At 39.8% G+C, this 15,741-nt stretch overlaps 1 protein-coding gene across 2 annotated transcripts in view; it reads right to left on the bottom strand.

Annotated features, from left to right (window-relative positions):
- Positions 1 to 15,592, bottom strand: part of MDN1 (midasin AAA ATPase 1) — a 93,740-nt gene extending 78,148 nt beyond the window's left edge. For both annotated transcript variants that reach the window (XM_010707625.4, XM_085217646.1), the window contains exons 1-10: positions 15,374 to 15,592; positions 10,566 to 10,792; positions 9,760 to 9,984; positions 7,853 to 7,960; positions 7,574 to 7,769; positions 5,490 to 5,702; positions 4,824 to 4,955; positions 3,245 to 3,348; positions 1,507 to 1,621; positions 94 to 287 (exon numbers count right to left, since the gene is read on the bottom strand). In XM_010707625.4, coding sequence (XP_010705927.3) covers positions 94 to 287; positions 1,507 to 1,621; positions 3,245 to 3,348; positions 4,824 to 4,955; positions 5,490 to 5,702; positions 7,574 to 7,769; positions 7,853 to 7,960; positions 9,760 to 9,984; positions 10,566 to 10,792; positions 15,374 to 15,472 — 1,613 coding nt within the window. In that variant the 5' untranslated portion in view covers positions 15,473 to 15,592. The remainder of the gene's footprint in view (positions 1 to 93; positions 288 to 1,506; positions 1,622 to 3,244; positions 3,349 to 4,823; positions 4,956 to 5,489; positions 5,703 to 7,573; positions 7,770 to 7,852; positions 7,961 to 9,759; positions 9,985 to 10,565; positions 10,793 to 15,373) is intronic.
- Positions 15,593 to 15,741: the final 149 nt, after the last annotated feature.

Genomic DNA, 15,741 nt, shown 5'->3' with positions numbered 1-15,741 from the left:
TGTTATAAGAAAAAAAAGTTCAAAAACATGAACACCTGAACACCACAGACAGCTGATGAATTTCTTCCTAATAAATTTATAAGAATACACAACCTTAGAGAAAGTTCTCGTCCTTCCAGATTTGGTTTCTTATTTTCTGATCTTGATTCTGATGCATCTTCTGATATGGGCCTGGAATCACAATCAGTGTTTTCTGATGCCTGATATTTCTCTCCCGTAAGGTGAATGAAGATGTCTAGCAAGTGATCAGTTACAAGAGCAAGGTTGGGGTATCTGCTTTGAAGAATCTGAAAGCAGAAAAAGAAAAGAAAAAAAAAAATGGCAAAAAAAAGAAAAAGAGAAAGAAAAAGCAAATCTTAATCACTGGAAGGAATCAGCCTGGCAAATTTCAAGAGGATGCAGTCCAACAGGAACGAACACTCGAGGCAGCAAGCTGCACAAAACCAGTCCTTTATAATCTCTCTTCTTAAGCAAATTTAAGTCGTGATTTTTAAGATGTCAATTTGCATGCCAAGAGAATTATGCTCATTAAACTCTACTGCAACTCATTTAATATCTTGCAGAAATACCAACAGAAGGAATGAAAGTACATTCCACTCTATCTATAAACTCAAGTCATAAAGAAACAATTTTAAAAATTGTCACAGAGAGTCTTCTCTCCTGTTCCACTTTATGACAACTTTTTTGAGCATCAAGTTATCTATTCACTGCTCTGATTAAGATACACAAGGGACTAAGTTTTCTTCTCTAATTTCCTTTCAGTTCAGCTCTCTGCTAAAGCCTGCCAATCAAAATCACTGCTTCCACAAATGAGCTTTTCATAAATACAAGCCAGGAACCAGTACTGATATTCCCCTGTCAAACAGACTTCTAAGACTGGCCAGGACAGCAGAAGGTACTGCTCTTGTCCCATTATTAATAATTAGCTGGTAAACAACAAAATAGGAAAACACACTGATACTTTAAGATCACTCATAAGTTTCTTTCAAATTTTCTGATAGAGATAATTCACCCTCTTTTCACTTCAGTATGGCTCTTTTACAATTCAAATGTTTTAAGCTCAAAGAAAACTGTTTAGAGAATTCTATTTCATGTAAGTCCTGGGCAATTAATTTGCGGATGGACTAAACTAAGCAAAAAAAATTCCTTAGAAATTATAACAAAAGATGTTATTAGAAACGTTTGTAGTTGATAACTTAGCAACTATTTAGCCCCTCCCCTCTACTCCCCTCATTTTTTAAAATCTCTGTGGGCCACAAAAAGGCAAAGTAATTTGATTCTTAGATCCATTCCAAGCAAAATTCCAACAATCTATGTACAATTAACTTCTTATTTTCCTATCAAACTCATCATTTACTTCAAAATTGACAGAATTCTGAAGTCATAGGGGTATGTGTATTGCTGAACTTGCAGAGAAAGGTAAGGATCCAATTTATAACTGAAAATCATCTACCATCCTTAAATAAAACATCTTTATATGCCACAATAGAGCAAAACATATCATACCTCCTTGAGTTCTATTTTGTTCATGTTATCCATATGTATTTTGGTCCAATACTTGTCCAAAAGAGCAGCATGGCTGCTTTGCTGTCTGTACCAACCTCCGCCACAACTGAACACTCTAAATAAAAATAACATGAAGAAATGCACATGTTGTGTTTTAGTAAAGAATTCATTATTTTCAGTGAGGAGAACACACTAAACACTGCTGCAACAGGCTAACATGTATGCCTATAGTTGGTGACAGCCAAAGGGTTGTGATCAACGGTTCTGTGTCAGGGTGGAGGCCAGTCACAAGCAGAGTCCCCCAAGGCTGGTCTTGGGACTGGTGCTCTTCAACAGCTTTATCAATAACGTGGATGATGACATCGAGTGCACCCTCAGCAAGTTTGCGGATGACACCACGCTGAGTGGTGCAGTTGATACACTGGAAGGAAGGGAAGCCATCCAGAGGGACTTGGACAGGCTGGAGAAGTGGGTCCACGTGAATGTAATCAGGTTCAACAAAGCCAAGTGCAGGATGCTGCAACTGGATAGGAGCAATCAAAGTATTTATACAAACTGGAGGAAGATCTCCTTGAGAGCAGCCCTGCAGAGAAGGACTTGGGGGTCCTGGTGGACGAGAAGCTAGACATGAGCCAGCAGTATGCGCTTGCAGCCCAGAAGGTCAACTGTGTTCTGGGCTGCATTAAAAAAGGGGTGGCCAGCAGGGAGAGGGAGGTGATTGTCCCCTTCTACTTGGCTCTTATGAGGCCCCATCTGGAGTACTGCATCCAGGCCTGGGGCCCCCAGTACAGGAAGGATGTGGAGCCCTTAAAGCCTGTCCAGAGGAGAGCTGCTAAGATGATCAGAGGGCTGGAGCACCTCTCCTGTGAGGAAAGGTTGAGGGAACTGGGATTGTTTAGCTTGGAGAAGAGAAGGCTCTGGGGAGACCTCATTGTGGCCTCCCATAAACAGGAGCGGGAACAACTGTTTACATAGGTCAGTAGTGATAGAACAAGGAGGAATGGTTTTAAATTGAGACAGTGGAGATTTTAAGTTAGATATTAGCTGGAGGTTTTTCACAGAGGGTGGTGAAGCACTGGAACAGGTTGCCCAAGGAGGTTATAGATGCCCCATCCCTGGAGGCATTCAAGGCCAAGTTGGATGTGGCCCTGGGCAGTCTGGTCTGGTGGTTGGTGATCCTGCCCAGAGCAAAGGCATTGAAAGTAGATGGTCACTGTGGTCCTTTTCAACCCAGTCCATTCTGTGATTCTGTTTACCCTTCATTTGTCATTGTACTATCATGCACACTTTGCCTTTCTCTGCTTTCCAAATCACTTGTTCTTTTATCACTGTTTTTTTTCCTCTACTGTAAAATCTTTTTAAAGAAACCTGCACAGAGATTACTGACATTAAGTTCAATCTATCATATGCAACATACGGAGACAAGATACCTTGTGAGTATCAGTCATAAACATTCTTCACACAATAGTATTTTGTTATGGGGTGGAATTGATTTAATAGGTTTTTTTTCTCCAGAAGTTTTATACCTTTAGCTTTGTTGAAGCGGTTTTTCTATTCAAAGACTGGTTCTACCCAGTAATATTCCTTTAAAATGGAAAAAGTCCCTTTCACAACTTCCATAGCTTCTATCCCCTTATAATTGGAAATTGCTAGAACACTCAGACCAACTTTTAAACTTGCTGTCTTTGTCTTAAAAATATGACAATTCGTATTAACTCATTTAAATTTACATGCTTACCTCCTGGTTGCAAAAAACTGGAATCCCGATGCTACTTTCAAGCAGTCACCACGACCAGGAATTAGCAACTCCTTTTTTTCCAAAAGAGGAATCAGGACAGAGATCTGGAGAAGAAAAGAAACTCTATGAAGCATTCTTTTCTTGGATGGGGAAACATTAACAAACATCCTAGCCAGTCACACTCAATCCACACATGGAATGCTTATCCAGTGAGCCTCACTACATTGACAACAACACCTTTTCCTGCAGACTGAACTTTTAAGTAACACTAACAGGAATCAATGAGTCTAAACTAGTTTTATTCAGTAATTGAAGTCTCAGGTACGATTTCCTCCCTACAATCTATCTCCTCAGGTTTAACATGAGGATGGAAATGACAGTTTTCACTGCAAATCCAAACTAAAACTAAAGGTTTGGAGTTGTCTAATGACTGACCTTGTTCTCAGAAGTGTCAGAAGGCTTGTTTACTTTATCTACCTGAACGAAGATAATACTAATCTCAAAGATATCATTCTAAAACATTAACACTGTTGTAGTGTATATCTGCTACTCTCCAGGAGAATAAGGTATGTAATTAAAGAATCTATCCTTCCATGCAAAAGGACAGTAATAATGGTGGAATGAAAGAAAAGGGAGGTAGCTCCACAACACTCCTTCAGCAGGGAGGAAGGCAAGCATGGAGACTTTGATATTAAAAAAAAAAAAAAAAAAGATGGGATGCCTGCAGGGGAGACCAGAAGAAAAAGAGAAATGAATGCAGAACACTACTCAGGGCATGTTTATGAGTGCAGTGTGTGCTGAGTCCACAGTAGCAAAGAACTGCAGGAGCCTCTGACAACTAAAAAGTGTGTAATACACATATGTGATGTTTCTAGGTGTTTCCATAAATTCTCTATACTTTCTAAGCTTGGAACCCAATAAGCAAGACATCAGGTTGGTTAATTGCATAAAGGATGCTTTACAAAACATGTAGAAGAAAAAAAACTATTTGCAGAATGTCCAGTAGGCCAATACAGCAAAACAACATCGTTTCTGCAAGAGATAGGATTTCTGCAACTGTTATTTAGAAGAAGGATGACATTTCTAACAAGTACCAGCTCTGAATTTGAATACAAATCAAATCAATTAAAATCCACAGTGCTTAATATAACAGTATATTTTTAATATCCAAGCTAGAGGAAAGAAATATGGACCAACAGAAAAAATTTATTTTTAAAAAAGATTCTAGAAAAAAATCTTACTATTAACAGCAACCTAATACAGTGACTTTGATATTCTGTGGTTTTTGGAGTCACATTTGTTTTCAAACACTGGAACAGTATTTAAAAGAGGCATAGCTCATCACCAGCATAACTGCAATTCTTCAGAGTGAAATCAGGGGCAATGTTATGACTGCTCTAAAGCAGTGACAACAATTGCAGTGTAACTATCTTTGAATAAAGCCAGGCCAGTTTTTTTAACCTCTGTTGAAGAAGCTTTATTTTCACTGAATTGCCACAGAACTTGCAGTGACTGGAATCCAAAAATTGCTATTACAGCTTTAAAACAAACACTTTATAGTGAACAAGAACCTACATACCACATCCAGAGGAGCATAATCAATATCTTCCAGAAGTATCCAATGACCCTTGGTAACAGCTTGTGTCAAAGTTCCAGGTTGCCAAACAAACTCCCCTGGGACATCTGTACAACGATACATACCAAGCAGCGTCTATGACAGAAACAAGTGGTAAATTAGAGAGCTGTTCATTACATGCCTTCATAATTTAAAGTGAAAATGACCAAAACTGGGATACAAATAACACTATCTGTCAATCTTAGTAATATGGGTCCATCATTACACTTCAAGAAAAAAAAGTTTCATTCCTCCACATCTACAATAATATAACTGAAGCGCAGTAACAAACATGAACCAGGTAATTAGATGTCTATGTACATAGCATGCTACTGTAACTAATGGAGAAAATCAACAGCATAACACAGGAAACACAGGAAAAACCCTGACAAACACATGCTTAAAACAGAATGGTTAATGCACAATTATGTGGAGAATTTAAATAATAATGAAGGTGAACTGATTTTTCTTCAAACCTATTGTTCTCAACAATAGCCAGAACAATACCGTAAGAAGCTGAAGGTTGTGAGGTCTTAGCAAAAAATTTATATGTTATCTTATTAGAAAAGCCAGTCCATACTTTAAAAATAATGTCTGATCATCCTATCACAAAACAATGTCATCAGTTACCTTGCTATCAGTTTGATCCCCAAGTTGGACTTTCAAAATATGAGGAGGCTTTGTTCTTCCTGTAACAGCTGCTAAATATTCAATTAAAGTAGTCTTGCCACATCCTATTGGTCCCTCCAATAAAACAGGACTCTGAAATGCTACAGCAATAGCAAGGTTTTGAAGATTTGTGCAGGCAGATTCAACCAAAACAAAATGGCTGGTGGTATTTTCCTGTTAAAACAAAATTTGAGTTACTATACTGAAATAGCTTTTTTTTATATACAGGTTTTACTACACAGAACAGTTATGAAAGCAAGTATGATTATCAGAAAATTTTAGCCTACAAATCTGTCAACACACATCAACTAAAATTAAACTTCCTAGATTTGTGGACTATGAAGACTGTATTTAATGACAGATATTAAAATAGACTTCATCAAAAACCTATTATAGGTAAAACACTTAATTTAGTATATGTACAATTTGTTCCCAAAGGGAGTTCACACTAAATTGTCAGCAGACACAGTAACTATTCAATTATCACATTCATGTCAATCAAGTACAAGTTGTAATACAAATGAAATTAAGTCACCAGAATGGATCCCAATTAAAAAAATAAAATCAAATAGCAGTTAGATTCAGGTTACACACGAACATAAAAACTGATGTGCTGTATTTGCTTCTTGCTGCACAGGCCAAAGTAGCAGGTCATTAAACACAAAACATTGTGGGGGGCTGGGTAATTAAATTCGGAATAACTTTTTGCTTCATTCAAACTGCAATGGATACAGTTTCTTGAAGGTTAATTCATCAATGACAGATGTCCCCAAATATTGTAATCATTCTACACTCACTAATATGTCAGCATATAGCACAAAGACTCTGTTCCAGAAGTTTCTCCCTGCTGCAAACCATGTACTCAATTCTATGTATACGCACACACACACACATGCACACGCACACGCACAAAGTTAAAAGGCAGTAAATTAAATCACAGAAGCAAAGGGGTAAAAGAAAAAAAAATGGGAGGAAAAAACTCTCTCATTCTGCTACTCGGGGAATTTTGGATATTAGCAATCTTCATTTACCTCTTCGCCCTTCATTTGTAAATGTGTTACAAAACTAAGTAACAATACTCAGGCCAAATACAATCAAAAATTATGCCTTAATAAGAAAACTAGTCAAGAATACTGACTGCAGCTACAAAAAAGAACCTGAACAGTTCAAGACTAATAGCATCTCAAGAAAAAATAAGTCAGAAGAAACGCTACTTAAACATACTATTGCATTTGATGGTTTTGTTAAAACTAAAGCACTACGCTACATTCTGCATCATGCTTCACTCAAAGCAAGTAAGTTCTTCCTTAATTCCTTAATTCTGCCCTCTAGAAGAGTAAGGAGCAGCCTTGTTTTCATTTAAGGACGTAACTTCAGAGTAAGGTTATCGATAATACCCCTGCATAGCACAAAGCACTACTTCTCTTACAGCATATTCTCAAGTACTGCTACAAAGATGAGATCAACAGGACAGAATCAACAGAATCACAGAATCATAGAATGGTTTGGATTGAAAAAGACCTTTAAGTTCATCTAGTTCCAAGCCCCTGCTTAGGCAGGGACACCTCCCTCTATATCAGTGTGCTCAAAGCCCCACCCAGCCTGGCCTTGGATGTTACCCAAGGGAGGGGGCATCCACAACCTCACTGGTCAACCTGTTCCTGTATCTCACTACCTTCACAGCAAACTTCTTCCTAATAGCTAGTCTAAATCTACCCTCTTCCAGTTTAGAATCATTTCCCCTCATGTCACTACCACTCTTATAAAAAGTCCCTCCCCAGCTTTCCTGTAGTCCCCCTTCTACTGGAAGCCTTATTATATTTTCATTGTTTCATTCCACAGCAAAATTTCTCTGTAGTTCCAATATCATGTATAACTAGCTTACAGCATTCATCAAAAAAAAAAACAAACCAAACCAAAAAAACAGATACACAAATCATCCATAGTACCCCAATAACATTTTAGTAGGAATAAAGTCAGTTCATTGCAGAAGAAATCATTAAAAAAAAAAAAAAAAGGTACAGATTTAACACTGGGTTACATACCTGCTGTTCTTCAGAGACAAGCTTTAGTCTAGGCAGCACAATACCACATACAGCTACTACATTTGCAGACAGGTCACCTGATACAATATGACCTTGTTTATATTGCACTTCTTTCTCCTTTTGCCAAAATGAGGAGTCTGGGTTGGCCAAAACAAGGGCTTGTTCCACATTCTGCACCTGAGATTCTTCTAGTAACCTGTCAAATCCACATTCATGTATATTAATTCAAGTGAAAGTCATCAACAAATCAACTTTGTTGATTATTGAAAAAGTTCCTACTTTAGTCTGAAATGTGTCAGCTCCTCAGGACTGAAGATCTTCTTCATGAACGACAATTTATGTTCATCATTCATACATGTAACCAGAGCTAGACAGTTTGAAGTATACCTAAAAATTATATTTAGAACAAAACATGTCAAATTATAGTTGTAAAACATTTAGCTTGACAACTCTTACTTGCAAATCAAAATACCAATTTTGGAAAAACGTGAAGATAACTTTTTCTTTACAAATTTACATTATTTTTTTCCGATATATTTCTCCAGAGAAAAGAAATTCAGTCATTATATAATCTATTATTAACATATCGACTAGCTAACATTCCTCTGAATGCTGAAAAAACAGAAATACAGTAGAAGCTGGGACTTCCCTAAACAAATGAAGGTAAGCATATAAAACAGTGAAAACTACATTTTCCCTGCCCAACTATTTCTGCCCATTTTCCCATTCAAATGATCACATTACCCCTTCAAATCTGCAATTTCATGTTATTTCTAAATTAACCATAATACACTGAACTCAAGACTCAGTGCCAAAGAATACAACAACTCCTATACCCTTGGCTTCATAATAACATAAAGCTGCCTCACAACAAAAGAATCATAGAATGGTTTGAGTTGGAAGGGATCTTTAAGATCATATAGCTCCAACCCCCTGTTATAGGCAGGGACATCTCCCACTAGACCAGGCTGCTCAAAGCCCCATCAAGCCTGGCCTTGAATGCCTCCAGGAAATGGGCATCCACAACCTCGCTGGGCAACCTGTTCCAGTGTCTCATCACCCTTACAGTAAGGAATTTCTTCCTAATATCACATCTAAATTTACCTTTTTCCAGTTCAAAACTATTTCCCCTTGTCCTGTCACTACATGCCCTTACAAAAAGTCCCTCCCCAGATCCCCAGATACTGGAAGACTGCCATAAGATCCCCTTGAAGCCTTGTTTTCTCTAGGCTGGAAAGCCCCAACTCGCTCAACCTGTCTTTGTAGGAGTGGTGCTCCAGCCCTCTGACCTTCTTTATGGCCCTCCTCTGGACCCTCTCCAACAGCTCCATGTCATTCTTGAGTTGGGAGCCCCAGAACTGTATGCAGTACTCCAGGTAGGATTTCACAAGAGCACAGTAGAGAGGGTGGAATCACCTCCCTTGACTTGCTGGTCATGCTCCCCGATGCAACCCAGGATACGGCTGGCCTTCTGGGCTCCACTTTGCCAGCTCATGTTGAATCTTTCATCAACCAACATTTCTAAATCCCTCTCCTAAGAGCTGCTCTCAAGCTATTCTCCGTTCAACCTGTGTCTGTGCTTGGAGTTGCTCTGACCCAGCTGCAGGACTTTGCAATTGGCCTTGTTGAACTTCATGAGGTTAGCAACAAATCTGTCAACAAATTAATTAGTAATTCTACTTATTTTTCCAAGAATATAATAGAATTGTAGAATGGCTTGGGTTTTGGAAGGGACCTCAAGGATCAAGTTCTAATCCCCCTGCCACAGGCAGAGTTGCCAGCTGCTAGATCAAATATTAGATCAGGGCCCCATTCCTTGGAGGCCTTAAATACCTCCAAGGAGCGGGTATTCACAACCTCCCTGGGCAACCTATTTCAGCATGACACCACTGACTCAGTAAAAAAGTTACTACTGACCTCTAACCTACATCTTCCTTTAAAACCATTCTGCCTTATTCTACTACTACTTAACCATGAAAAAGTTGTTTTTCCTCATGTTTATAAACTTCCTTTAAATAGTGAAAGGCTACAGCATGGTCTTCCTGCAGTCTTCTCTTTTCCAGGCTGAATAAGCCCAGCCATGTCATCCTGGCAGATATATTTGCCAAAACTCTTACTCCCATACTTTCTGAATTCAAGGTACAGCTGTCTTTTCTACGGAAAAGATTTGAAATTTTTAAACTTACCAACGGACCAAAGTGTCATGACTCCTTAGGAGTGGAATACACACACTCCAGTCCCACAATTCCCGGAAAACCGATTGTTCCTTTTGTAAAAATCTATATGATGCTTCCATGAGGTCCCGTAACTTCATTCGTCTGCGCCCATATCGGACTGTGTTTGCATCTGAGCTCTCCAGGAAAAGCCTCTGAAAAACTGGTGATGTGTTCTTAAAATATCTTAAAGCAAATCTTTGTAAAGAAAAAGAGAAAGAGAGACATCTAAGTCAGAGCAAAGGAAAATACTCACTAATGTTTCAATTCAGAGGTCCAGAAACAGTAACTGATGACAGTGTTAATGAGGCTTGTATTTAACTCTGTCCATGCTTGGGAAAGATAACCACTTCAACTACCATCTTACAGATGCTTTAGTGTATTAGAGATTATTATTGATTAGTAAGGGGAAACAGCGCCAACTGTGGTAAAATCTCTGATTTCTCTTGTTTACTGAAAAAGTAGTACTAACTCTTAGGCGGCTTTCCATTCTACCAGCCTACAGATCTAAATTAAATACAGACATTTTGGTTGTCAGCAGATAAAGTCAACTGTTTCACTTTCATTCTGATCAAATGATCTAAGATAAAAGTCATGTTAGATATATTACTTCATAATTGAATTTAAAGAAGCACTGCTTAAAACTTGTGTTTTGTAAGTCATTCTTTCAATTGAAAGGACATTTGTTACTGCAAAAGACAAGCCAAAGCATTCTAACAACACCTCTCATCACCAGTGAATACTGGCGAGCACACACTCTGAAGCACTATCTTACTTACGGCAAAACATCAGGATGGTCAGCAACCAGCTTGCTCATGGCTACGCACAGCCTTTCATGCCGATCGTGGTTGATTTGGCCACCGGCTTTAATGGCAACTGCATTTCGTTCCAACAAGTCCAGCAAGACTGGACGAAGCTGACGGCCAATTAATAGAGTGCATTCTTTATCCAGTAATAACAGTGCTAGAGTATCAAGGATGCACTGTCGATCCTGTTGAGTCCAAGTCTAGGGAAAAAAAGAAAGAAGGAACTGGTAAAAAGGGAAATTATATAGACTTTTAGTTTCAGAACTATTCATATAGGTTTCATAGTGAACTCTACAGGAAGAAAACAACCAGTGGAAGAACTTATTTGATACAACTCTCCATACTTAAAAAACTGGAAATAAGATGAGTGTCATGAAAAATGACACCACTAAATAGGAATTATAAAAAATTACAAATTCAAGTTTTCAAAAAAGTTTAGTTATTACTTTCCTATTAAAAGCCATTATGATGAATAATGACAGAAAGCATACATCTGCAAGTTGAAGTTGAGATTCTTTCTTACTCTTGTATAAAAATGTTCCTTTATGCAAAGCAGAACATTAGGCTTTAGAATATACACAGAATAGATTCTGATCTACTGTAGGGAAAAATAAAACACCAAAACATACACAATCTTCCAAACTTTGTTACCGAAGAACCACAGTTTCTTGTGTATTTAAGCTTAAGTTTCTCTGGCCTTTGACATAATGCTATTACCCAAACGCCGTTCCACTTTGGTGATGTTTAGCACATAATACAGCTTTGACTTAGGAAAAAATGAAGATCATGAATTTGCACTAAAGTGGTTTTGCTCTCAACACTGACCTTCCACCCTCCACCCTCCTTCCACTCTGCAATTCAGATAGCCTCATTTTAGCAACATGTGCTGTCAATTCCTGCCTGCTCTGGACTTTTGTTAGTTGCGTAAAACCTGCTGCTGTGCATGCAGATAGGATCATTTGCTACAAGAGCTCCTGAACGCTGCTTTCCAAAGGTGATCTCCTAAGGTTTTACCACAGTTGACATCCACTTAGCATATGTAGGTACTTATTCAAGCTGCAAGACTTCACTCATTCAGCATGTAAGAAATCAGGGAAACTGAAATACACATTACAAACATTAAAACTATCAAATTAATCTCAAGTGATTAATAACAAGTAAATAACAAGTACCTTCTGCTTCCTAATCAAACACATCTTTGGCTACCCAAAAAAGGCACAATAGGGTGCTTAATTCGTTAACCAGAGCTTTTAGTATCAAACAGAAGGAACAATTAACAATAAAGCAGCAAATAACTGTAATGGATCAATCTAATTTGGTAATATTCTCTAATTACTTGACTACTGTGCGCCAAATCAATTAGAAATTTTGTGAGAGCAAGTGATTTTTTTTAATCATCATCTATAGTACCCCTAGGATATACAAAAGTGATATACAGAATAAAGGAAAGAAAGAAAAAACACACAGTGGCAACATTCTCATTCTACAAAGAAATTGTATATTTGATTCTGGAGCCTTTCAGTATAAATAAAAAAACCTCACGGAAAAGCATAATATTTGGAGGGATTTATAATAAAAGGTAGCTTTGTGAAATACATGACTTTCTCAGTCAGTAGCAAAGGACAGCTGATCTGCAAGTGTTCAGTATTAGTGTTTGAGTCTAGGATGGTAACTCTGCCCGAAAAGCACTGTAAACAACATTCCCACCAAATATCCAATAAACACATGCACTGTTAACAGAACAAACACTAAGGAGAAACACAATCAAGTCCTGGAACTAAAGATGACCCCTGACTACTCCCCCAGCAGTAAGCCAACCTGCACTGCGTGATTGCCCACTGAGTAGAGAAGTCTTTATTAAGAACTGGCTGAGTCCAAAACTCCAGAGTAGGAAGGGATCACAGCAGGGAACAGCCTGAGTCCACAGGATAGCCTCCCCTCTGGTCACAGCTCTCAGGTATTCCTCCCTAATTCAGTAAGATAAGGAGAGAACTTGCATTCTTCTAAGTCATATGCTTCAAGATGAAAGGAGGGTTGTGCAGTATCACAAGGAAAACAAGGTAACTTCAGTTTCCTGCAAAATAAGGCAGAATTATCCTACACCTCCTCCAGCACTCCACGCTCAACACAGCAGCACAGGCCACTGAGACCAGTGAGAACATTCTGACTTTTTCTACCAATGTATTCTTTAACAGATCGTAACATACCGTCTCACAAAAACAACAGCTCTCTGAAACTAGAAACAGAGCATGAGAATCCACACCAGGGCAGAAAGTGCAAAATACCTTCCCTTACTTATAATGCTACATCTTGTAAGCATAATTAAACTTTCAAACAAAAAGCTGAAGCTATATTTTAGGAAACAGTAGTCTGCCTTAATTATCAGGACATTTTTCTGAGTATGGTAACTGAGTACTGGGTAAAAATCAGCACAGGTCACCTCATTTTTCTACATCTGTCTAAAAAATAAAGGAACAAAGGCATATCTTGCCATAAAGTCCTAAAATTGGAGGACTATAAATACAATGTTGGACCTCTTGTTAATACAGTTTTCACTCTTAAATTGGAAAAGAATGACAAAATGATGCACAGCTAAAATAGTAAAATAGAATGTAAGGCACAGATGGTTCCATAAAATAAACAAAGAAAACAACCATAAGGTTGTTTTTTTTTTTCCAAATTTTATCTTCTATTATTTGTGCAATGCTTAAAACTCTGAGGCATGTAAAGAACATAAAGGAATGAGGATATTTTTGCACTGTTCCCTTCCTAGGACTCCTTCACTCTTCACATATAATGAACATCTCCATTGATATTACACCACCACAGAGAGCCAAAAGTATGCCCATTTGCACGTGAATACTACACATGAAGATGTTCTGGATTCAAATAGACCTCCTAAAATACATAGAAGCAAACTCTGACACTTTTTAAAGCTGATTTTTTTCTAGATGGTACAGAAACGTACAGTGGCATATTAGGTATAAGTTTACTCTAAAATAGAAAGTCATTTAAAAACAAAAAAAACAAAAAAACACCATTTTAGAGATCTTTTCGTCCCATTTTCCTCATTAACAACACAGAAATTTGCTGTACCCTTACAGAGTTAATAGTATATTAATATTCTACATAAAAGGCTCTATTTCTGTATCCTACTAAAACAAGATCTTCCATCAGCATACATAGCACCTTATCACGCATCTCAAAAATTGTTTTTTAGGCTGTGGGCAAGTTTCATTAGTAACACTTTGTGGAATACTGAATAAATGAAAGGCCAGGAAGACATAGCAAAGGGCTCTAGATTTCCAGAATAAATGTTTCCTATGTTACATACTGACAGGAAAATCAGGTAAAATAACTGGAGCCCATGGCTGTCTAGGGGCAAACTAAGTATAACGTACTCCTTAATCTGTAGCTTCAAAGCTTGAAAATGAAATTCAGTTTTCAACAAGATGGGCCGCTGCTGATTAAGGTGCTCTTCCAGACTCTTTGCATAGGATCCAGCTGGTGAAAATTTCACACTCAAAGCACACATCTCCCTCAGTGCACCTATGAAAAGGAAGGGGCTCAAGTTCTCCAGCAGTCCCAGAACTTACTCCCTGTTCACCACGCCATCTATCTATCTGCTGCCTCTCCACCATCAGAGAGTTTTGGTTATCCATATAAAAGACTCTCACCTAGCAGACAAGAATTTGGAGTGAAAAAGTCAATGTTTTGCAAAAATATGGTTACTTTTCACTCTTAAACAACCGGAATAGTGGAATACAAGTCTTATGATAAGAGGCTGAGGAAACTGGGATTCTTCAGTCTGGAGGAGGCACCGGGCAGACATTCTTATAGCACTCTAACAACAACCTTAAAGGAGGCTGGAATGAGGTGGAGATCAGCCTCTCCCCCCACATAACAGCGATAGGATGAGAGGCCTTAAGTTATGCCAGGGGTGGTTCAGGCTGGTTATTAGCAAAAATTTCTTCTCAGAAAGAGTGGTGCTACACTGGCACAGGCTGCCAAGGGAGGTAGTGGAGTCAATGCCCTTGGGGGTGTTCAAGAACCGTACAGGTATGGCACTGAGGAACACGGTCAGTGAATGTGCTGATGGATTGATGGTTGGAGTAGGTGATCTTGGTGCTCTTTTCCAGCCTTAATGACTGTGTGATTTTCCAGACACTCAAAAGAAAACAGGTTTTGAATCAATGCGTGCATATTACTTAGGGTCTCCAGAAACTCTGGCGTGAATAGCATCAATAACACGGCACCCGATGTGCTGCTATCCTGTCGTTACACCTCCAGAGGTGCACCAAAGACACTGGCAAGCTGTGCTGTTAAAAGCAGGCATGCCATTCACGGCTCGTGGAGCTAAAGCGTGAAAGCCACTAAACAAAGTGCATGCCTTCAACATCACCGCGGCAATAAGGGAAACACCCCGCAGGAAATCCAGTCCCGTTCCCACTCCGCACGCTGGTTTAAGGTGAACACAGGCAGCAGAACACCCAGCTGCGGGACGGGACGTCGTCACTACGCGGCTCGCGACTGCCGTTCCCCACTACCACTCTCCCACTGAGCCATCCTGAGGGATTGGAAAATCCCGAAGCTTTGCCGGACAGAACACGCCCTGACGGGGAGCAGAGGCGACGCAGGAGCGGGAAAAAGAAGAGGGATAAAGAAGAAGAATAAAGTAGCAGAGGGCTGCTTCAGCCAAGAGCCCAAGCAAGGACACGGCGGCGCGGTGGGGAGATGAGGCTAGGAAAGAAGTCCCTGCCCTCCAGCCCCCGCCCACTCACCTGCTTGCTCAGGAATCTGTTCAGCTCCGCGCCGCTCTTCTCGTTCCTGCGCGCCACCAGCTGCAGCGGCTCAGCCAGGTGAAAGCACAGGTCGGCCATGCTAGGGCCGGCGGGGCCGCGGAGGCGGAACGCCCGTCCTCCGGCCACCGCCGCGCGACACGTGGGGCGCGCGAGGGACGCGCACAGCGCTCCCAACTTCCGCTTCCGGTGCCGTCATCCGGCAGCGACACAGTGGATCAGCCCTCCGCGCGCGCTAAACTACAGCTCCCAGCATGCAGCTCTCCGCCGGCCGGGGAGCTGCCGGGAGAACGGGCGCCCGCTACATCCTGGGATACGTAGTCCCCAAATTGCTGTACTGCTCAGGCAGG

This window comes from Meleagris gallopavo, chromosome 2 (assembly GCF_905368555.1).
Source record: "Meleagris gallopavo chromosome 2, MGAL_WU_HG_1.1, whole genome shotgun sequence".
In the NCBI taxonomy this organism is placed as follows: domain Eukaryota; kingdom Metazoa; phylum Chordata; class Aves; order Galliformes; family Phasianidae; genus Meleagris; species Meleagris gallopavo.
Note: the sequence above shows the minus strand (reverse complement) of the source record. Positions and strands in the feature narration are given on the sequence as shown.